We start from the raw sequence: 21,917 nt of genomic DNA on the forward strand, positions 1-21,917 counted from the left end.
GCGCCTTCAAGGTCATGCGGAGCGTACTAGACCCAGTGTCTACCCCACGGCCGGCTCAGTCGGCTCCTCTGTCTTCAGTGCCTGCGGTGGTTTCTACCCACCCCCTTGTACCAGCCCGTAGAGAGACAGCCCCTCAGGTTTCCCCATTGGGAATATCCTCTACTTCCGCGGCTTCTCCTGATCCGGCAGGGGAACCCCCTCGGAAGAGACAGTGCAAGAGGAAGCACATTGACTCCCCTGAGTCTATCACCTTGGACACCGACTTGGAGGAATCTGAAGGTTCCCCTCGGTCCCCTTCTGAGGATGTCTCTTTTGCTGACATCCTTGAAATCCTTAAACAGAGGGGGAATTGGCCCGCCCTTAACCCTTCAGAGGACGAGTCTGTCTACCTTGAGGCGTTTGGCTCTCGCCGTTCCACCTCCTGGGTGTCTCCTCCCTTTGACCCCCTCATGGAAGTGGTGGCAAGGAAGGCTTGGACGGCCCCTGATTCGGTGGAACCTACCCCAAGGAGGCCGTCAAAATTTATTACAACCCCTAAAGAGAAACGGTTCTTATGAAAAGGTGTCTCTGTTGATGCCATGGTGGTAGCCGCAGCCACTAAGAAGGAATTAGCCGATCCTTCGGTACCTGTCCATCCTCCTAATAAGGCGTCTAGGACCATGGACAGGTACGGTAAGCGGATGTTTTCCTCAGCGACCTTTGCCATGCGGTCGCTTAACTACTTGTGTCACTTCACCCATCTCCAGAGGGATTTACTCAAGGATATGGGTGATGCTATGCAGGATCCAACGGCTGAGGGGTTCCAAGATAAAATGAACTCCCAGTTGGCAACCCTGAATTCGATTGTCAACTCCTCCATGCGGCTTATCTCATATGCAGCCAATGGGGCAAGTAGGGCCGCAGGTATAGGTGTAGCTTTACGACGCCACGCCTGGATGCAGCTTTGCAATTTTGCGGACCCTTTCAAGGCGTCCTTCACCAATTCCCCCTTTGATGGCTCAACGTTGTTTGGACCTCAGGTGAAGGATACATTGACTAGATGCAAGCAGGAAGGTAAGACTCTCTCTGCCGTGGGAGTCCGTTTTTCTACCCCTTCCAGACCTTATCCCAAAGGTCAGAAGGGGGGGGGGGATGTGGTTCCGCAAACCACGAGGAGTCTCATCTGACACACAAAGTCGATTCCCCTCTAGAGGCAGAGGGGGGAACAACAATAGACGCCGCCCTAGGGGCAGAGGTGGTCCGCAAAACCAGGGTAGCAGAGAGACTTTCTCTGATAAACCCTTTCAGCATCCCCGAGGAGCTGCCCGGCTGTCCACCTTCGGAGGCAGTCGGGGGAAGATTATCACTGTACCCAGAAGCCTGGCTTTCCCTCACTCAAGACAAATGGGTACAGTCGATTATATCCGAGGGTTACAAAATCCCCTTTATTCACATCCCTTCCAGACATTCCACCCAGTCTAAGGGAACAAGCAGCGTTAGAAATATCAAAGCTGCTGTCAAAAAGAGCTATCCAGCCAGTACCAGCAGACCAGCAAGGATCCGGAATCTACTCCAAATTCTTTTTGGTACCAAAAAAGACCAGGGGACTGGAGACCAATACTGGATCTCAGCAGGCTAAACAAGTATGTGAAGAAAACAAAATTCCGGATGGTCACGCTACAGTCCATTCTACCCTTCTCGGGTCAGGACAATTGGATGTGCTCAATAAACCTTCAGGATGCGTACTACCATATCAAAATGCACAGACGCTCCAGGAGGTTTCTCCGCTTCAGGCTGGGAGCCAGTCACTACCAGTTCAGAGCCCTGCCCTTTGGTCTCACTACAGCCCCCCCGAGTGTTCACCAAATGTATGGCAGTGGTCGCGGCTCACCTGAGACGTCAAGGATTCCGGGTGTTTCCATATTTAGACAACTGGCTCCTTACCGCCACCACCAGGCGTCAACTTCTTCTATCCAAAGACTTCACCATTCAAACTTGCCAAACTCTAGGCATTTCAGTAAATTTCGAAAAATCTGCCTCGTCGCCTTCTCAGTCTATTACCTTTATAGGCGCCACCTTAGACACAGTTCATCTTTCTGCCAGACTGACAGAGCAAAGAGTATCAGATATCCGCAAACACGTTTACCTTCTGCTTCAATGCAAGAAGATCAAAGCCAGGGTAGTCTTGAAGGTATTAGGACTCATGGCAGCAACCATTACACTTCCTCCCCTAGCTAGTTTTCACATGCGGATCCTCCAGTGGATGCTGTTTTCTCAATGGTCCTTCCAACAGCTCTCAATGTCTCACATCATTCTGCTAACCCAATCATGCAAGAATCACCTGTCTTGGTGGACGACATCACCTCAAGTTCTTCAGGGCAGACCCTTCACCCCCCCCCAGTCGCCACGGTGACAACGGACTCCTCCCTGATCGGGGGGGGGGGGCATTATCAGGGCAGGACAGTCCAGGGCACATGGCAATCTTTCGAGTGCCACTTGCACATAAATGTCTTAGAGATGAGAGCAGTGCTTTTAGCGTTGCAAGCCCTTCAGGACTCTCTTCCCTCAGGGACTATTGCAATTCAGACGGACAACATGTCCGTAGTGTGGTACATCAACAAACAGGGTGGAACCAAGTCCTATCCCTTATGTCGAAAGGCACTCAGACTTTGGCAGTGGGCGATTTCTTCTCAGCGGTTTCTGATAGCAACGCACATTCCCGGGAAGTCCAACGTGATTGCGGACAAGTTGAGCAGGGCTATTCTCATGCCTCACGAGTGGTCTCTAAAAAAAATCAGTGCTGGAAGAAATCTTTCAAAGATGGGGCCGACCTTGCTGCGATCTTTTTGCTACTCCCCAAAACAGCAAGTGTCACGATTTCTTCACCCTCTTCCCTCTACCAGGCCAACCCACCAGAGACGCTCTAGTCCACGATTGGCCCTGGGGACTTCTGTATGCTTTCCCCCCTTTTCCACTGATCTCTCATTTAATTCAGAAAGCTATCTCCTTGAGAGTCACTATGATCCTCATTGTCCCTTACTGGCCTCGACAGATATGGTTTCCGTTCCTGCATCATTACCTCTTGGAGCAGCCTTGGCATCTGGACCCAGTACCAGATCTTTTGACCCACCAGTCGGGCCAGCTGCACCACTCCCTCCAATCTCTCAACCTCACAGCGTGGTTTCTCCGATTCCTACCCTAGCCAGGCTTCCTTTAATTTCTCATTCGGTCCGCAACATCCTGATAGCCTCTCACAAGTCTTCTACCAGAAGGATTTACAATAGTAAGTGGAAACGTTTTTCCTTCTGGGCAGCATCAAAAAATATAGACCCCTTCACCGCACCTATCCAGTCTTTCCTAGACTTCCTGGCAGAGCTCTTTCATTTAGGTTCTTCCTCGTCTACCATTAGAGTTCAACTAGCTGCTATATCTAACTTTCATGTAGGTGTTTCGGACTCCAGTATCCTGTCCCATAAACTTTGCAAAGCCTTTCTAAGAGGTGTCTTTTTGCTCAAGCCCCCAATCAAAGATCCCCCACCTCAGTGGGACTTGAATTTAGTCCTAGCGTCCTTGATTCCCCCCCCCCCTTCGAACCTGCGGCTTCATGCCCTCTTAAGTTGCTCTCATGGAAAACCCTTTTTCTAGTAGCCATAACATCAGCTAGAAGGGTATCTGAACTTCATGCTCTTTGCAGTCGTCCTCCTTACTTAGTTTTCCATAAAGACAGGGTGTCCCTCCGGACTAATCCGTCCTCCTTGCCTAAGGTTTCCTCTGAGGCATATCTATACCAGACTATCGATCTCCCTGTCTTCTTCCCTGATTTTTCCAACAGGTCAGAACAAAAGTTGCATTTTCTAGATGTTCATCGCCAACTTCGATATTATTTAGACAGGACTAAACAGTTCAGGAAATCTGACCAGCTCTTCCTGTCTTATGCGGAAGGGAAAATGGGCCTTCCAGTTTCTAAAGTATCCCTTTCAAGATGGCTTACCTCTATAATTACCTTCATCTATGAAATCAGACATCAAAAACTGCCTTCAAGACCTAGAGCTCATTCAACCAGGGCATTAGCTACATCTGTAGCTTTTCAGGACAGGCTACCAATAGATTCCATTTGTGCAGCAGCCACATGGGCTTCACCTCATGCCTTTATCTCGCATTACAAATTGGAAATGGCCTCCAGAAACCGTGCCAACTTTGGTTCCACTGTTCTCAAGAGTCTGTTCCGATAAGCCACCCGGGGTAAGGTGCTAGGGACGCGGTCCCATCCAGCAAGAATGAAGGCGAGATTGACAACTTAACATTGAGAAGTTATGTACCTACCATAACGTTCCATGTTAGTTGTCTTCTTCTCGCCTTCTTTCTTGCGTCCCACCCTCCTTCCCCCCCAACCTGGACAGACCGATAGGAATTTTTGGGATCTTCCATTGGGGCTTCCTTCCCACATGTTCTACCACCTCTATTCTCCCTTTTCTGTTTGTGGTAGCTTACATACAGGTTTATATAGAGGTGGGTTCCTTTTCTCTCTTCTCCATACTATGGAGACTAGAACTGCTTGGTTTTAGCTATCAAACGAGATCTGAGTAGTTACCGCGTAGCATTGTGGGATATAGGGGAGCCTCGAGCCAGTGGAATTAACTCTCAAGCTTTAGTATTGGCCGAGTCTGAGCCGAGGATCGGCTCCGAACCCATCCAGCAAGAAAGAAGGCGAGAAGAAGACAGCTAACGTGGAACATTATGGTAGGTACATAACTTCTCATTTTAGTTCATATACACTCTAACTTGGCCCTAGGTGTGAGTGTGTGCATGTGTGTGCCTTCTGTGGAAGGTTGGGTGCCGGGCTGGCAACTTGACACCGTAAAACTCCACTGCCACTCATGAGCGGACAGGTGATCCGCTATGGCAACCCCTAACCGGGAAAAGCCGAAAGAAGAAGTTTATTTTAGTCCATATAGTCACCTGGTTTTGCATTTGTACTTAAGATTGCAACTGAAAAGGGCCTTTGGGTCAAGCTTATCTACCTTAAAATAAATTACTTTCATTTGATTGAAAGGTTAGCTATACTTAATAGTTTTAGTGAAAACATTTCAATATAAAAAACTATTCAGATAAGGTCAATGTTTTATACCGTTTTACTGGTTTACCAGATGCAGAACTTCCATTCTACACAAAGACACTGGAGCACAGATGAAATGCATTACCTTTTATTCGACCAATGCAGGTTTTGCATTTACTGTGTGCTGTATGCACTATGTTGGTTTGTGTTCCAGTGACTTATTGTTTTTTTCTGTTAGTGGACCAACACATTTCTCACATTTTTTTCTTCTATTCTATGCAAGTAATAGAATAATAATTGAATATACTTCACTTTTGGTAAATGTTGTATACTTTTTTTTACAGGTCTGCCAGTTGAGTGATGAACAGGTCCATCACCTTGTGAAAATGACACGTGATTTTACAGTCCTTTTTTACAAGGTACAGTTTTCTGAATGTCATTTTTACAGTAGTATCAGTTTTGATACTGTGCAGTTGACAATGTTGTTAAACGTTTAACAAATGAGCTTATAGCCTGGAAAGTGTGTGCTGGCATCTACCATCTTTATTGTGTTTTACTGCCATCTGGTGGTTGAAGTGAATATTTAAGCTGTTATGGAAACGTAGTTGCTTGATGTTTTTGTGTAGCTCTGATAATATAAATGGACAGACAGTTTAGTGCAATGTCTGTATACATATAATTTAGGTTTAAATAACGTTTTTTCTAAATTTTATAATGTTTTGTTCATAAAAATTTAGATGCTTGAGATGCTCCGTTCCATTTATAGTTTGAGCAGTGTGTGCACATGTATATGTAAAGGCTGTAATAGCTGTCTACACTGTGCTTGGTGTAGTGCTGCAGTTGCTCTTGCACTTCAAAAAGGAGGACTTAAGAAATAATATAAAAAACTTTAACAGCACGTAACATGTGGTTTTATTATAAAATATAAAATAATTCTGGCACTACACTAAAACTGAGACATAGTAAAGCTATGGATTTTCACTTTTTTTTTTACAAAAACTGTGCTTAAACTTTGGATATATAGCCAGCTTCTAGGTGTAGAAAAATAAATCCTAGACTAATCCTTGGTCAACCTTGGTTTGTTTAAGCTATCCATATGCTGGAGTAATTTGCTGGGGAGAGGTAGGAGTAAGAAGCTAATGATGACCAAACCCAGGAGACTGGAATTGGTTTGATCCTCTTTCTCTACTGTAACTTCCAGCAGCAGATTGGATGGTAGTTGAGTCAGTTTCTTCCATTTCTGAGACCTGTTGGTAACAGGAGGATTGTAGTCCAATTCTATAAAAGTGCCTTCAGCCATGTAATGCTGCTGACCAAACAATGACTTAATATCACAGCCAAACAGCAGGCCCATCAACAAACTAAAGCATATGCTGGAAAAACAGCAAAAAAGCAAACAGAAAGAAAAAAAAAACAGCAAGGCTACTACAGCTATAGGCATAAATTAAGTACTTTAATAAAACAAGGATAAGCGTTTTTGCATATTCTGCTTCCTCAGATCCATATATTAAAAAAAAAACAAACATCAGCTTTATAAAACACATCTTTAGTCACATTTCAACCAGTAACCAATGAAATCAGTGTTTCAATTTACACCCCTTGAGGACTGGTTTCAAACTAGCACTGCTATTAATGCCTGGATATCTGTCTACTTGTAGCGTTAGTATCCAGTTTAACCCAGCCTGTTCAACTTACAATCCCCACCCCTAAAATTCTCACTCAAATGTTATAACACTGAATGAAAATTTATGTCTTGAATTTTTGCTAATGTGTTATGCCAAGGAGTTGTTCATTTTCATATTCCTGATCTCATACATGTGATGCAAAATTCTCTCTCTTAATTTCTGGATAGTTTTGTCTTGGCACCTCGCACGACCATATGTCCTTTTCCATCTTGTAGATTCATAGGAGGTTACTATGCTAGTGGCGCTAGAGCCTTTACAAGCCTAGCCATGTTAATCCTAAGTTTCCCCATTTGTTCTTTTTGGGTAGTTTGCAGAAAGAATTTAAAAACAGAGCAAATATGTGATCAACACCAGCTACCTCAGTCCATGAGTGACATGGGTGCCACCCCAGTAGTGAATTTGTGGTCTCCCATCCAATTATCTAGGTTGCATTTGAATAGGGTCAGTGAGCAGCTCTGTTTTACGTGAATAGGAAGTCTATTCCAGAGAAGAAGCAGTCTCTGGGAGACATATTTGGCTCTCCAGCATGTTCTGTTAATGTCACAGGCTAGGTTAAGATCCCTAGAGCAAGTGACTCTTGTCCCATTTGACTTGCGGATGTGCAGCATTTCCATTAGGGCAGGGTCACAGAATGCGGTATAGGCCAGGCAGAAGTCACCTCTCAGCAGACTATAAGATACAGAGTAAAGTGACAGGGCTTTCAGCCTGTCCATGTGGAGTCCTTGTATTTTCTTAGTGAGAAACCTCTGAGGTCTCTCCAGCTGCTGTGGGTTTCTGGTGAGGTACATGCAAAAGGATGTATTATACTCTATTAGTGGTCTGAGGGTTGAGTACAGTGGAATTATAACATCTCTTGACCTGGATGCTATACCCTTGCTTATGAGATGCGTATGTAGAAGGCATTCCTTACCACTGTGGAAACTTTGTGGTCAAAGTTCAGATTGCTATCAACCAGTGTTCCTAAGTCTCCCTTTCGCACCACTGGTTTGGAACTCGGGGGGGTGGGGGTGTTATCAATATTTTAATTTGTAGGGAATTCTATTTTGCCAAAGGGAATAATTAATGCATTTTTTGCATTTGGCTTTAGACCATGGCTTTGGCACCACCCATTCATTTGTGCTAGCCTTTCTTGTAATATGTTGACATCATTAGGGGACTCGATGATTGCTCCCGGTTTGCAATCATCAGGGAACTTTGTGAGCCAGAGGCCGTCTACTTTGTCCTGAACTTGTGAGAAATAGATGCCAAACATTAAGGGGCCCAGCACAGAGCCCTGTAGTAACTCCACTGGTGATGGGTCTACTGGTTGAGTTGGAGTCACCAATTTTGACTGTGTGTGTGTGTTCTGTTGGTGAGTCAGTTGGCTACCCATCTAGTAATGCAAGGGTTAATCCCCCAGTTGGGAGAGCTTCTCAATGATGCCAGAGTGGGGGATTGTGTTGAAAGCTCTCCCACACACACACACACACACACACACACACACACACACACACACACACACACACACACACACACACACACAGTCAAAACTGGTGACTCCAGCTCCACTTTACTCAACCCTCTGACCACTAATAGAGTATAATACACCCTTTTGCATGTACCTCACCAGAAGATCGAGATTGGCTGTGTACACTCTAACCTTCTTCCATGGCTTTGGTGACATTCTCAAAGAAGTTTGCCATGTTTCATAATCATGATCTACCCTTAAAGAAGTCAAACTGGATTGGGTCCAGCATTTGGAGGTTGCCTATGTCCTTGTTGATAAGGTCCTTGATAATTCCTTCAATGGGCTTGCAGATGAGGCTGGTTAGACTTGTAGGTCTGTAGTTCTCATGGCCAGTTGTTGGCCCACCTTTGTGCAGGGGGATTACTGTTTCTGTTCTCCATTCTGCAGGAATATAATCCGTTCTCAAGCTATGATTAAGGAGAATGCCAAGTGCATCCGCTAAGTCTACAACCTGGGATATTATCTGGTCCCATTGAGGCAGTGTTTTTGGCTTTGGCAAGTGCAGAGATGACCTGTTCTCTAGAAATACTAGACAGAGGCCTAGTGTCAGGTAGGCTTTGTGATATGGTGGGTGGCGATGGAGGGGGGGGGTGAAGTTTGCACTGAATCAGTCAGCTAGCAGGTTGGTGATGTCTTCCAGTATAGTATGAATGATCCCATCTACCACTGGTTCGGCACATATCTTGGCATTCCCTTTTAGACATCGGACGTAGTTAAAGAATGCTGTATGATTACCCTTGGCTAAGGATGCAATTTTAGTTTTGTAATTTGCTTTAGAAGACTTTATAAGATTTCTGATTTTCTTGTTTAGGCATAGGAGGGAACTCTTCCTTTGCTGAATGATATCCCTGTTGCTTTTGGGCAACATTTTTTTATTTTATGTGTTTATGAAGTCCACCATGGTGGCTTTATTTTTACAGGAAGACCTGGTTTTGATTTGGTCAAGTATTTTATTCAGTCACTTAAGTGCTTGTACAGGGCATTTGCTTACACTTCTGCACAGTGACCATTGATGTTCTCAATTGTGAAGCTTTTTATACCACTGCTTAGTTGGCTGTGGTTAGCTCTGGAAAAGTTTTTTTTTATCATTTTTGTTCCTGAGAGGGTGTCCGCTCCAGTAGTTAGTTAGTTCAAATGAGACTGATTTGTGGTCTGACCTAACCAGGGAGGGCATCATGCATGGGGAATACAGGCCCCCCCCCCATATTGGTGAGTACTATGTCCAGAACACTAGAGCCCCTATTGGGGGTGCAGTTATCTGTTCCAGAGCATTTATGTTAAAGTCCAAGAACCTCTAGGGGAACATATTTTTGCTCGTTTATGTCCCCCAGTGTATGGAAGGATAGTTAAAATCTCTCATGACTAAGGTGTTGAGCTGTATGGCGAGGGATTCCAGTAAATCGAGGTAGGAAGTGTGCTTATCCTGGTTCATGGTGGGGAACTATAGCTACCATGCTTATTTTGAGGTCTGAACATGTGGAAGGCATTGTAACCTTGCACATCCGGGGTGATATCAGCGGCTTTGAACCATGTCTTGGTAACTGCACAGACATCGGCATCCTCCAAGGTGAGGAGTGCTTCCAGGTATTGCAGTTTGATGTTTTAACTCCTGGCATTAAGCAGCACGATCCTGAGTTTGTCTCTATTAGATTTTGTTACGCTGGAAAATTTGTTGTTTTGACATTGCCTAAAAAAAGGTACTGTGGGGGGAGGCAAGGGCCTTTGCCAGTATCTGAAAGCCTTGTGGGAATGGGTGCAGACCATCCCTAGCAAAGCAGTGAGGTCCGTCTACCATATCCTCCTGGGCTGACAGATACTGGATCCCCCTAGACTGACACCAAAAGCTAATTCAATTGTTGAAGTCAATCATTTTTGGTTTTTATTGTGGCCTCATCTTGGGTGAGGGAAGGATACTGCTTAGGGCTTGGAACATACATGTTTGGGACACAAAATCAGCGGGTTCCTTCATGTCTTTCTTCATATAGTCCAGAGAGGTATGTCTTAAGTCATTCACTCCAACACAGACTGTGGCAGAGTCATAATGGTACTTGTTGAGTGACTTGAGTGCATGCATGATTTGTCGGATCATGGCTCCTGATAGGCAGCTGATTGTGACCTTCTCCTTGTCCAGTCTGGTATCTCACTGTGGAGTTGCCTATGACTAAGACATTTGATGTGTTTTACCTTAGGCGCTTAACTTGTTGAGTCATGGGTGTGTGTCAGTATGTGTAATGGTTTATTTTTGCTTAGTGGTGAGTGTGTGTGTGGTGTGTGTTTGGGAGGCCTCTGTCCTTTTGGTAGGCTTTTAGTGAGTACCTCCACGTATGTGAGTTTGTGTCATGACATTTTGTGTAAGAGGTGAGGTTTGTATGAGAGGTGAAGTGTGTGTGCTGATGAGCTGTTTGATGTCTAGTTTGTCTTTACGTGAGAGAATTGACTCCACTTTCACGGTGTATTTGCATCTCTCACACAGGGTGTTAGCTTGCTTTAGGAGTAAGTGGTTGTCAGTATACATGAAGCAATTGCTGCACTGCCTCAATATGCCCATATCAATCAAGCTGGCAGGAGAAATGATGGGAAATTGCCCATCCATTGTGGGAGGATTTTTATGAATGTGGTATGTGGGATGGAAGTGAGCTGGCTGTACTTAAGACTTTGGCTCAACCAGTGGGCTAGTTTGACAATGAGTAGCAAGGTAGTGGATGGGTAGTAGGTTGTGCATGATAAGTGTGAGAAGGCTGCTTAAGAGCGCAACTGACCTGCCCTTTGTTCAGCAGGGAAGCTTGGGTGGTTCTGCTGGAAGGTCTCTAGGGATACATGTTCCCAGGCAATTGCATCTATACAGGGCACTGCTAAACCCAGTTGCACGGTGTGCAGCAACAAGCAAATGTGAGGCTTGTACATAGACTAATTTAAAAAGTTTTTAACATGGCTACCAGTGGGAAAAGCCCCAAACAGCCTTTCTCCAGAAACCCCCAACTTAGATGGATCCTGAGCTACACACTTCTGCCAATTTCAAACAAAGCCTTGAGATTAGTTCCCCTTGTTTTTTCACCAGTATTTTCCCTTAGGGGATGTTCATAAAGTAGAATTGTCCAGTTCCTCTCAAGTATGCTTCTTATTAACAGACTGTCTTTTGTGATCACAGTAATAAAAGAACAATATAACTTGTCAGCATTATATACCCTATTGGCTTTTCTCAAGCTCAGATAGCTAACTTGTAATGTGTGATGAGATTTTTTTCGGAATAGAATGGAAGCAAAATAGTCTGCCTTTTATTCATCACTTCATACGTTGCATTGACTATAAAGGCAGTAGATAACCCCTTTTGGAAAACAGATTTCATAATTTGGCATTCATCCCAAAAATCCTTTTCTCTCAGTCATCCTGGCTGCACTAATGAATTCGCCCTTTATTACGACCTTTTTCTGGATAATAAGATGGGAGGTATCAAAGTGAAGAAAACTGTTGGAATATGTTTTTTTCTGATATTTGAATTGTCTTTTATAAGCCATGCAATGTGTTTGGTGTTATAGGTGTAGGTAAACTTAAGAAACAGGATTGAATCCTTGATGAACTTGGTGAATGGTGGGAATAGATCTTCGTTTCTGTCCCATAAAATAAAGATATCATCCAGATATCTTGTATAAAACTTACGGTGGGAAGTGTGACGTAAATAAATAGTTCTTCTCCCACTGTAACATTACAATATCATCCAGATATCTTGTATAAAACTTACGGTGGGAAGTGTGACGTAAATAAATAGCTATTCTCCCACTGTAACATTACAATGTTTACAAACAGACCACCACAAGGAGACCCCATGGCAACCCCTCTACATTGATGATAAATGACTTTGTCAAATGTTAAATTTTATCTTGTGATAGACCTTTTTCAGCTAGATATTCACAAAATCATTCAGCCCCCAACTCGTGGGGTATAATAGAATTAAAGGCCCTTAACATCTGTGGTTTTAAATGTGTAGGATGCTTTAAATGGAATAGTATTCTTTTTCTGCAGAAATTCCCAGGCGTCATGTGACTTGTCCCTCTAACATAGATGAAAAGCAGGTGGGGTAGTTTTGTTTAGATGCTTTTTACATAGAAACACATCAGGATGGATAGCAGCATCATAAAATATAAACAAACTGATTAACAGACGGACATGCTTGCATCTCAACAGCTTACTACAAAATGGTAGTCAAGCTCGCACGTGCTCAGTATTTATACACTTGTGCAAGCCCTTGGATAGTTTCTTAAAGGTACAGGCTTACACACATTGATGGACAGCCTCCCTCTTAAAAAAGATTGCCCTTAATGCATGTCTAATGCCATTTTTTTTTACTATTATAGGCATTGGACATGAACATTGTATTTGTTTCTAAATTGCCGTGTATTTATAACATGGTCTGGAGATACGACTGGATCTGGTAACATAATCTGGACTAGGTTTAGCAACAGGGACAGTCTTTGGTGAACAACTCCTATCAGGAACTTCTGGGTTCGTCACAGGAATGGGAAGATTCTCTGGAACTGGAACACTGGACAACTCAATCTGAGATGGTCTTCCTCACAGGCTATGTGCTGTGGTATAGGCTCGGGCACCAGCAGCAAATGTTTCCAATTCCGCCTAAACTCTACTCCTTGTGATTCCACAATGTATGATCTCAGCTCTGGGAAAATATTCTTCATGACACCAATCTGATCATAATGTTTGGATGTCTGCATCCTTACCTCTTCTCCTTTTCGTAATGGATTGAGTGGTTTGCTGGTCTTATTGTAATGGGACTTTTGCGTTAAATGCTTCAACAGATTCATTTTCAATGACTTGTACTTGACACATGGAACCAACACTTGACTACTGACTGATAATGTGGTTCTGGTTTGTCTTGATAGAAGTCTCTGAGCAGTTGAATCAAGATGTTTATCATGAGGAATATTTTTGAGATTCAAGAGATTCAGGAAAATATCACTATTGTCTCGTTTTGACTTGTCTAGTAACTGTTTTGCACTTTGAACTGCATGTTCTGCCAAACTAATTGACTGCGGATACTCTGGGCTACTCGTGACATGAATAAAGTCCCACTTGACAAATCTTTTGAACGGTTGGCTTGTAAACTGTCATTGTCAGAAATAACTTTGTGTAGACTACCTTCTTAGTAATGAACAGTACTGGAAGCTAGATTAGGAAGTAGGTCAATCTCAAACCAATTTGAATAAGAGTCTACTAACGCCAAATGATGCTGACCATTCCATCTGAAAATATCAGTGGCTACTGTCGACCAAGGTAGCTCAGGAATCTGGTTTAGCTGAAGTGGTTCCTTCTGTTGATGTAGTTTAGTACTGTTACAAACAGAACAAGATGAAAGTACTCTCTCAATATCTTGTGACCTAGAAGGCCAAAATACTAGTACTTGTGCCTTTCTTTTGGTAGAGTTGGTTCCTGGGTGATCACAATGCAAGATAGTAATGTACTGTTACTGCAAGGACTTTGGAACGGTTACTTTAGAATCTTTCATAATGATACCTTTATCAGACAAAATCTCATCTCGGTATGGGAAAATAAGGTTGCACTTCTTGAGGTAAACTAGATTGCTGTGACGGCCATCCTTGATTAAGTGGTTGGTTGAGCCTCTGTGAAACTGGATCTGTGGCTGTGTGATCTCTCAGCTCATCAAGACGTGGAAGAAAAATTTCTGACTTCCATGACCTCAAAATCAAGGTTCTCATTCTCATGCTGTTCAGTGATGTTTCTGGGTAATCTGGGTAATGTATTAGCAAGATAAAGAAGTTTGCCTGTCTTATAAACAAGAGTAAAATTATACTTTTGCAATGTCAGAATCATGCATTGCAGTCTGGCTGGAGCTGTATGCATAGGCTTTCTCAAGATAGTGACTAGAAGTTGGTGGTCTTTATCGATCTGGATAGGTCCATCATAAAAATAATCATGGAGTTTCAAACATGCAAACACAAATGCCAAAAGCTGTTTTTCGATCGGAGCATGCTGCATTTCTGTTTGGGTAAGAGTTTTCGATGCATAGGCAACAGATTGACCCTGTTGTAGAATGACTGCGTCTAGACCAGATCGCTAGGCATCACATGAAAGAACACCCAGCTTGTGAACATCATAGTATCTGAGAATTGGTGGACCAGCAATTCTCTGTTTCAGGACATCAAATGCTCTTTGGTGTTGCTCTAACCAAGACCAGGATACATCTTTACATGTCAGCCCTCTGGTGCTGAAAGTTGGCTGAAGTCTGGCATGAATTTGCCTAGATAGTAAGCCATGCCAACAAAATGCTGCAGGGCGTGAACATTGGTGCTGGCATCTCGAGAATGGCTGTTTGCTTAGAAGGGTCTGGTCATAGGCCTGAAGTAGTAAATAAATGACCAACATAAGTAACCTCTTGTAGCCTGAATTTGCATTTCTGTGGATGGAGCTTAAGAGTCACTTGACGTGCTCTTTCCAGAATTTTTCTGAGGTTTCTGTCATGCTCAGCTTCACCATTACCTCTTACTAGTATATCGTCTACTATAATAGTACAAGGATACCCCCCATAAATTTTCTGCATTGCACGTTGAAAGACTTCACTTGTAGAATTTATTCCAAATGACATTCTCAAAAATCTGTACCTTCCAAATGGAGTACTGATCCGAGCAATGAGGATTTCTTGTCAAGCTGAATTTGCCAGAATGAGCTCTTTGCATCTAAGACAGAAAAAACAGTGGCATTTGGCATGAGAGCTGTGACTTCAACTGTACACATTGGATGATGAGGCCTTTTTAGTGCTTTGTTCAAATCTTGTGGATCAATACATATTCTGATGTCATCTGAGCTTTTCTTATGAGCTACCCCCATGGAAGATACCCATTCAGTTGGTTCATCAACTGGACAAATCTCACCTTGTCGCACCATTTTATCTAGCTCAGCCTTGACTCTGTCCTGCATAGCTATTGGAACTTTCCGCTTTGGCCTGATAATTGGACTGACATCCGGATCTAACTTCATGGAGTATACAGCTGGAAGCTTCCGTAGTTTGTCTTCGAAAAGATCAGTGTAGGTAGAAAAAATATGTTGGGTGAAATTAGAGTAGTGGTCTTTTAAGCTAACATGATGGACTTCCTTATTAAATGAAATCAGCCCCATTTTCAAACTGTCTCTGAGCCCTAATCATGACTGGATGTACCATTTGACCACATAAAATAAGTTGTAACATCTCCCAGCAGAGTAACATGAAAGCACTACTAAGCCTTCAGTCCGAATTTCTTCACTACCATAAGCAATAAGCTTCGCACACTTTGCCAAATCAAGCATTTCACCATTACACACACTAGCAAATGTTTCTGCTGACATAACATTCCACTTGAAACCTGTGTCGGCTTTGAGCTCTATGGGTTTTCCATTTATCCGAACAGTACAACATACCTCATTCTTTGCTGTTTAAACTACTGCATTGACTGTTTCATTAAGCATTGACACACCATCAACATAAGAGTAGAATTGCCACTTCTAACTGATTAACTCATTTCTTAAAATGTTCCTTTTAATAAAGAATGTGGGCCTTTTGATTAACAAAAGTTCTTGAAATGATTCCACTTATTGCATTTGTGGCATTGCTGACCAAAAGCTAAACATTTTTTTCCTTTTAGACTCCTGATTTCCACCACAGTTACAAGAGCTGGCAATGAGATTGGGTGGGGACCCATGCTTTGAGTTTGCTGACTCACTCTTATGCTTCACTGAAACTGTGCAAACTCTGGAATTTACTGGAAAGCTCTGGGGTTTACCAGTGAGTGCTGCAGGGGCTACAGTTGCTGCCATGTGCTTAGGCCTATTTCTTTTAATCATGTGCCGCATACTATCAACATGAGCTCTAGAAGTTACTGAAAGCATGCATCTCTCATTTGTAAGCATATCTGTGTGTTTTTCTGTGAGCTCGTATATCTGACAAATCTCAGTGGCCTTACTCAATAACTGTCACGAAGCAAAATCTTTCTCACAGCATCGTCCTTAATACCACACACAAGTCTGTTTTTTTATAAACTCATCCCTTAAATCACCAAATGTGCACATTTTAGCCTTATTTCTCAAGTCAGTTATATATGCTGCAAAAGTTTTGCTAGGCTTTTGGTTCTTTGAATAAAATAAATGCCTTTCTATTGTAACATTTGTCTGGGGAGTACACATTTTTTCTAAATTTATTTGTCTGGGGATTACACATTTCTCTAAATTCATGATGCTATGTAGTCCAATTTCGCCTTCATTCTTACCCGTGGGTTCGGAGCCGAGCATCGGCTCTGACTCGGCCATACTCTAGCTTGAAGTCTTCAATTGGCTCGTGGCTGAGGTATCCCATCATGCAACAAGCCTATTCCCCAGATCTCGTTTGCCACTCGTTATGCTCAGACGTGGTCTTGCTTTTGGCCGTGGCTAAGTATACTGTTTATATTAACTTCTTGTTGCTCAAAAAAGCTATTTTCATAGCTCTGTGCGTGTGGTAGTGGTGTTATACTGCCTTTGTTTTTTTTTCTCTTGCTGTTTTTGTGTCTTTTCGTTAGCCGTTTTGGTATACCATTTGTTTCCTTTCTTCCCATGGACTAGGCCCGTTTCAGTTAGCGGACCTAGTCCTCCCCATTGTTTCCGTGTGGTCTTTGGTTTGGTGCTCCATACTGTTAGATTATTAGTGTTGTCGGGTCTGGCTAGTGGTGCTATCCTTCCTTTCTTTCCCCAGGCTAGGCCTGTTTAAGTTAGAGGATCTAGTCCTCCCTGTAGTCTTTTTTTCCCGCCAGTTACTAGGCCGTTTTTAGTTAGAGGCTCTAGTTTCCCATGCGGGAGTTTAGTCAGGTCCATTGTGTGTACATATTGCTTTATACCTGTCTGTGTTCTCCTTTATTCAGCATGTCCAAGGATTCTAAGGAACACAGGCCTTCGGGCTTTAAAAAGTGTGTTGAATGCAATAATAAAATGTCTTTGACTGATGGGCAGTCCGTGTATGTGTACTGCTTGGGGGCTATTCACCTCCAAGAGTCCTGCTTGTTTTGTCATTCCTTTAGTCCCCGCGTACTACAGGAGAGGAAGAACAAGCTCATTTTTAAAGGACTGTTTAAACACTCCTTCGAGGAAGACTTGGCTAAGCCTTCCAGTGCCTTATCCTCTCCAGCTAAAAAGGACAAAAAGACTTCTAAGAAGCGCTGTCCAGCTCCGTCTGTTTCTTTGGAGCTGCCAGAGAAAGTTGCTAGAACAGCTTCTCCTTCTTCGGTTCCATTGTCTTCGGTGCTGACAGAAGGTAGTGTCTTGACTAAGTCTGTATCGGCTCCCAGCCTTTCGGAGCCGATCAGAGATATTTTGGTTCGGAGCCGGTCTCCAGTTATTCGACTGGTTTCTCCTTCATGCAAGTCCCCCTCTGTAGGGAGGTCCAGATCTCCAACTATATCATCCAGGTCCTCGAGGACCCTTTCCAATGAGGATGTTGATAGAGTGGTGAAGAAACTGCTTCACTCATCAGTGTTGGCCAGATTGATTTTGGCTCTGACCCAGTCGGCTCTGGAGCCTATGGCTGCTTCATCCTTTGTTGTTCCTCCTCCGAGCCTTTCTCGGCCCTTGGAGCCAGAGTTGTTGGTTCCGTTGGGTGCCATTAGGTCGGTTCCAGTAGACTCGCCCTGGCCTCTCAGTTTAGATTTCGGCTCCAACCCTGTCTGCTCCGTCCACGGGGTCGAGGGTCCACAATTCTCCGGTCTGACCTGAGGGGGAGGGCTCGGATCGATCTTCATCTGTTCCGAACCTTCCTCTTGGTGCTTCAGCTCAAGTGAGCTTGGACCCGACATCTGCTTCGGACCTCATCTCATCGGCGCCGAGGGCTACTACTATATCCTCTACAGTTAAGTCGGCCTTCGGAGCTGGGGGGGGGATCAGCCTTCGAGGCTATGAGGAGTGTGTTGGCCAGGTTGTCAGCTGCATCGTACGGCACCGATACTCTGCCCCCTCCGGCACCATTGTCTGTTTTGGATCACCCTCTTTCCCTGGACAGCAGAGACCCAAAGCCTCAGGATACCTCCATGAGTGGTCCCCAACTTTCTGACATCTCCCCAGAGTTTTTGCCTAAGGAGCCCACCAGAAAGAGATTGTGTAAGAGGAAACACCTCGAGTCCCCGAATGAGTCTCTCACGTTGGACACCGACCACGAGGAGTCAGAGGGAGAGGTCCCCTAAGTCGTCTTATATCTCTTTTTCAGATATCCTTGAGATCCTGAAGCAGAGAGGCGGCTGACCCTCCAAATCCCCTTCTGATTAGGAGTCTGTGTTTCTGAAGGCTTTCAGGTCTCAACCCTCCGCCTCTTGGGTTTCTCCCCCTTTCGATGAGCTACTAGATCTTGTCTGTCGAAAGGTGTGGGAAACTCCTGACACTGTGGAACCGGTCCCTAGGAGACCCATTAAGTTTTTGTCCGCCCCCACTGACAAGGAATATCTTAACAAAAGTCATTCCAGTAGATGCCATGGTGGTGGCAGCAGCCACCAAGAAGGAACTTGCTGAAACAAGGAGTCCCGGGCCATGGACAGGTATGGGAAGTGTGTTTACCTCAGCGGCCTTTACACTGCAGTCGCTGAAGTACTTGATGCATTTTACAAGGCTCCAGAGAGATCTCTTAAAAGAGCTAGGAGATTGATTCTCTACAGGGTAACATTTCTGATGCTGTGGCACAGATGATCAATGCACAGATGTCTACCCTAAGTTCCCTTACCAACTCCTCCATGAGGCTGATCTCATACGCAGCCGATGGAGGGAGTAGGGCAGCGGATTCCGGAGTCTCTCTTAGGAGACACTCCTGGATGTGCCTGTGCAATTTCGCAGAGGCCTTCAAGTCTGTGTTCACCAACGCCCCCTTTGATGGTTCATCGTTGCTGGAGTTGGTCTGGGGTCTCATTTCTTTATTCCCAGAAGCCCGGCAAGACATCACCCAACACGAGTGGGTGTTAAAGGTAATTTCCAGAGGTTATTGTATTCCCTTCTCTTCTCCTCCCTCACCAACCAAGAAAATCCCAGACGTTCCACCCAGTCACAGGGATTCTGCAACTTTAGAAATAAAAAAGTTGCTTTCAAGAGAGCCATCCAGCCTGTCACTGCAGACCAAGCAGGATTAGGGACTTTCTCCATATTCTTTTCAGTGCCGAAAAGAACAGGGGACCTGAGACCCATCTTGGATCTCACCCGATTGAACCTTCATGTACAAAAGTCCAAGTTCCGCATGGTCACCTTACAGTCAATACTCCCTCTGTAAGGGAAAGATGTGTGGATGTGCTCCATTGACCTCAAAGATGCTTATTACCATGTCAAGATGGACAGGGCATCAAGACGTCATCTACGCTTTAGGCTGGGAACCAGTCATTTTCAGTTTCATGCTCTGCCCTTTGGTCTCACCACAGCCCCCAGGGTGTTTACCAAATGCATGGCAGTGGTAACTGCTCACTTGAGACATCAGGGATTCCAAGTGTTTCCGTACCTGGACGACTGGCTCCTTTCTGCCACCACCAGGCATCTACTGTTACAGACCAGGGATACCACCATTACACTGTGCCAAAGGTTAGGAATTACTCTAAACTGGGAAAAATCTGCCTTGTTGCCCTCGCAGCATGTCACTTTTATCAGCACCAAACTACATTCGGTGCTCATGAGGGCCTTCTTACCAGAGGAGATAATTCAGGCTCTACAACAGCAGGTCTACGCCTTACTACCATTGAAGAAGATCAAGGCGAAAGTGGCCCTCAAGTTATTGGGGACCATAGCTGCCATAGTCATGCTAGTTCCCCTTGCCAGACTGCACATGAGGGTTCTTCAGTGGCTGCTTTTCGCCCAGTGGTCACTACAGTATCTTCCACTCTCCCATTCTATTCTGATTACGGACACGTGCATGCAGGATCTATGCTGGTGGCTTCAGGCCAACAATCTCAACGTGGGCAAGCCTTTTGTCCCATCTTCTCCGGTTGCCACAGTGACCACGGATGCCTCCCAGATCAGGTGGGGTAGCATTATCTCGGCAGGACAGTCCAAGACACGTGGCAGGATCACGAGACCCATTTGCATATCAATGTCTTGGAGATTAGAGCAGTGCTATTAGCGTTGCAAGCACTTCAGAGCTTTCTCCCTTTGGGGACAATTGCAATCCACTCAGACAACATGTCAGTGGTATGGTATCTGAATAAACAGGGAGGAACCAAATCATACCCCCCTTGCAGAGAGGCACTTCGAGTTTGGCAGTAGGCGGTGTCTTCCCAATGCTTTCTAGTAGCAACGCATATACTGGGGAAGTCCATCGTGATTGCCGACAGGCTGAGCAGAGCTATCCTAATGCCTCATGAGTGGTCCCTGAACAATTATGTTGCGGAGAAGATATTCCGCAGGTGGAGTCAGCCTTGCTGCAATCTATTTTCCAGCCCCCTCAATGCCAAATGCAGCAGCTACTTCACCCTTATCCCCCTGGAAGGGCAGACGCCCAAGGAAGCTCTGGTTCACGATTGGCCCTCCAGTCTTCTTTATGCCTTTCCACCGTTACCTCTGATATCAAAGGTCATTCAGAAAGCACAGTCTTTGGGAAGCAAAATGATCCTCATTGCCCCTCACAGGCCTCATCAAATTTGGTTTCCCTTCCTTCAACCCTATCTAATGGACAAGCCCTTGATTCTGGACCCAGCTCCAGATCTACTGACTCATATGCCAGGACAGTTCCATCCCTCCATCCAGAACCTCAAGTTGACAGCTTGGCTGCTCCAGTTCCGTCCTTAGTCAGGCTTCATGATTTTTCTCTGGAAGTGGTCTACATTCTGTCATCTTCCCACAAGCCTTCTACCAGGAGATTTATTCCAGTATGTGGAAGAGATTTTCTATTTGGGCCCGTGAGAGACATGTTGATCCTTATACAGTGCCTATTTCGGCAATATTAGAATTTCTTTCTCAACTGTTCAGTCAGGGGTCAGCTGCAGCAACCATTAAAGTGCAACTGGCAGCAATTTTTACCTTTCACGTTGCAAATGAGCCCAACCTTATGGCTCACAGGCTTTGTAGGGCCTTTCTGAAAGGAACATTGTTACTCCGACCTCCCGTCTTTGAGCCAGTAATGCCATAGGATCTCAATTTTACAGAAGCTCATCTCAACTCCCTTTGAGCCCGCAGCTACATGTAACATTAAATTCTTGTCATGGAAGAAAGTATTCTTGGTAGCCATAACTTCAGCTAGGCGGGTCTCTGAACTCCAAGCCTTATCGATTAAGCCGCCTTATTTGATGTTTCGCAAAGATAGGGTCTCCTTAAGAACCAATCCTTCCTTTATTCCAAAGGTTGCCTCTGTTGTCCATATCAACCAATCCATTGAGTTGCCTGTGTTTTTTCCTGAATTCTCCAACAAGGCAGAATTTAAGTTTCATCAGCTAGATGTTCATAGACGATTGCGTTTCTATTTACATAGGACAAAAGATTTCAGGAAATCACATCAAATGTTTCTCATTTTCAGACACTAGGCTTGGTTCCTGTTTTTAAGGTAACCTTGTCTCGCTGCATCTCCGATTGCATCTCATTTATTTATGCTTCCAATGGCAAAGAATTACCCTTTAAAGTGAAGGCTTGTTCTACACGATCTGTGGCTACCTCAGCTGCGTGTCAGGCTAGGATGTCTATATGGATGATATTTGTGCTGCAGTAA

The 21,917-nt window shown here is 44.4% G+C and overlaps 1 protein-coding gene across 2 annotated transcripts in view; it reads left to right on the forward strand.

Annotated features, from left to right (window-relative positions):
- The window catches only part of NEIL3 (nei like DNA glycosylase 3), a 622,290-nt gene that overhangs the window by 243,789 nt on the left and 356,584 nt on the right, over positions 1–21,917 (forward strand). For both annotated transcript variants that reach the window (XM_044062525.1, XM_044062524.1), the window contains exon 5: positions 5,380–5,454. In XM_044062525.1, coding sequence (XP_043918460.1) covers positions 5,380–5,454 — 75 coding nt within the window. The remainder of the gene's footprint in view (positions 1–5,379; positions 5,455–21,917) is intronic.

This window comes from Protopterus annectens, chromosome 2.part1 (genome assembly GCF_019279795.1).
Source record: "Protopterus annectens isolate FY-2018-M chromosome 2.part1, PAN1.0, whole genome shotgun sequence".
NCBI classification, from domain to species: Eukaryota; Metazoa; Chordata; order Ceratodontiformes; family Protopteridae; genus Protopterus; species Protopterus annectens.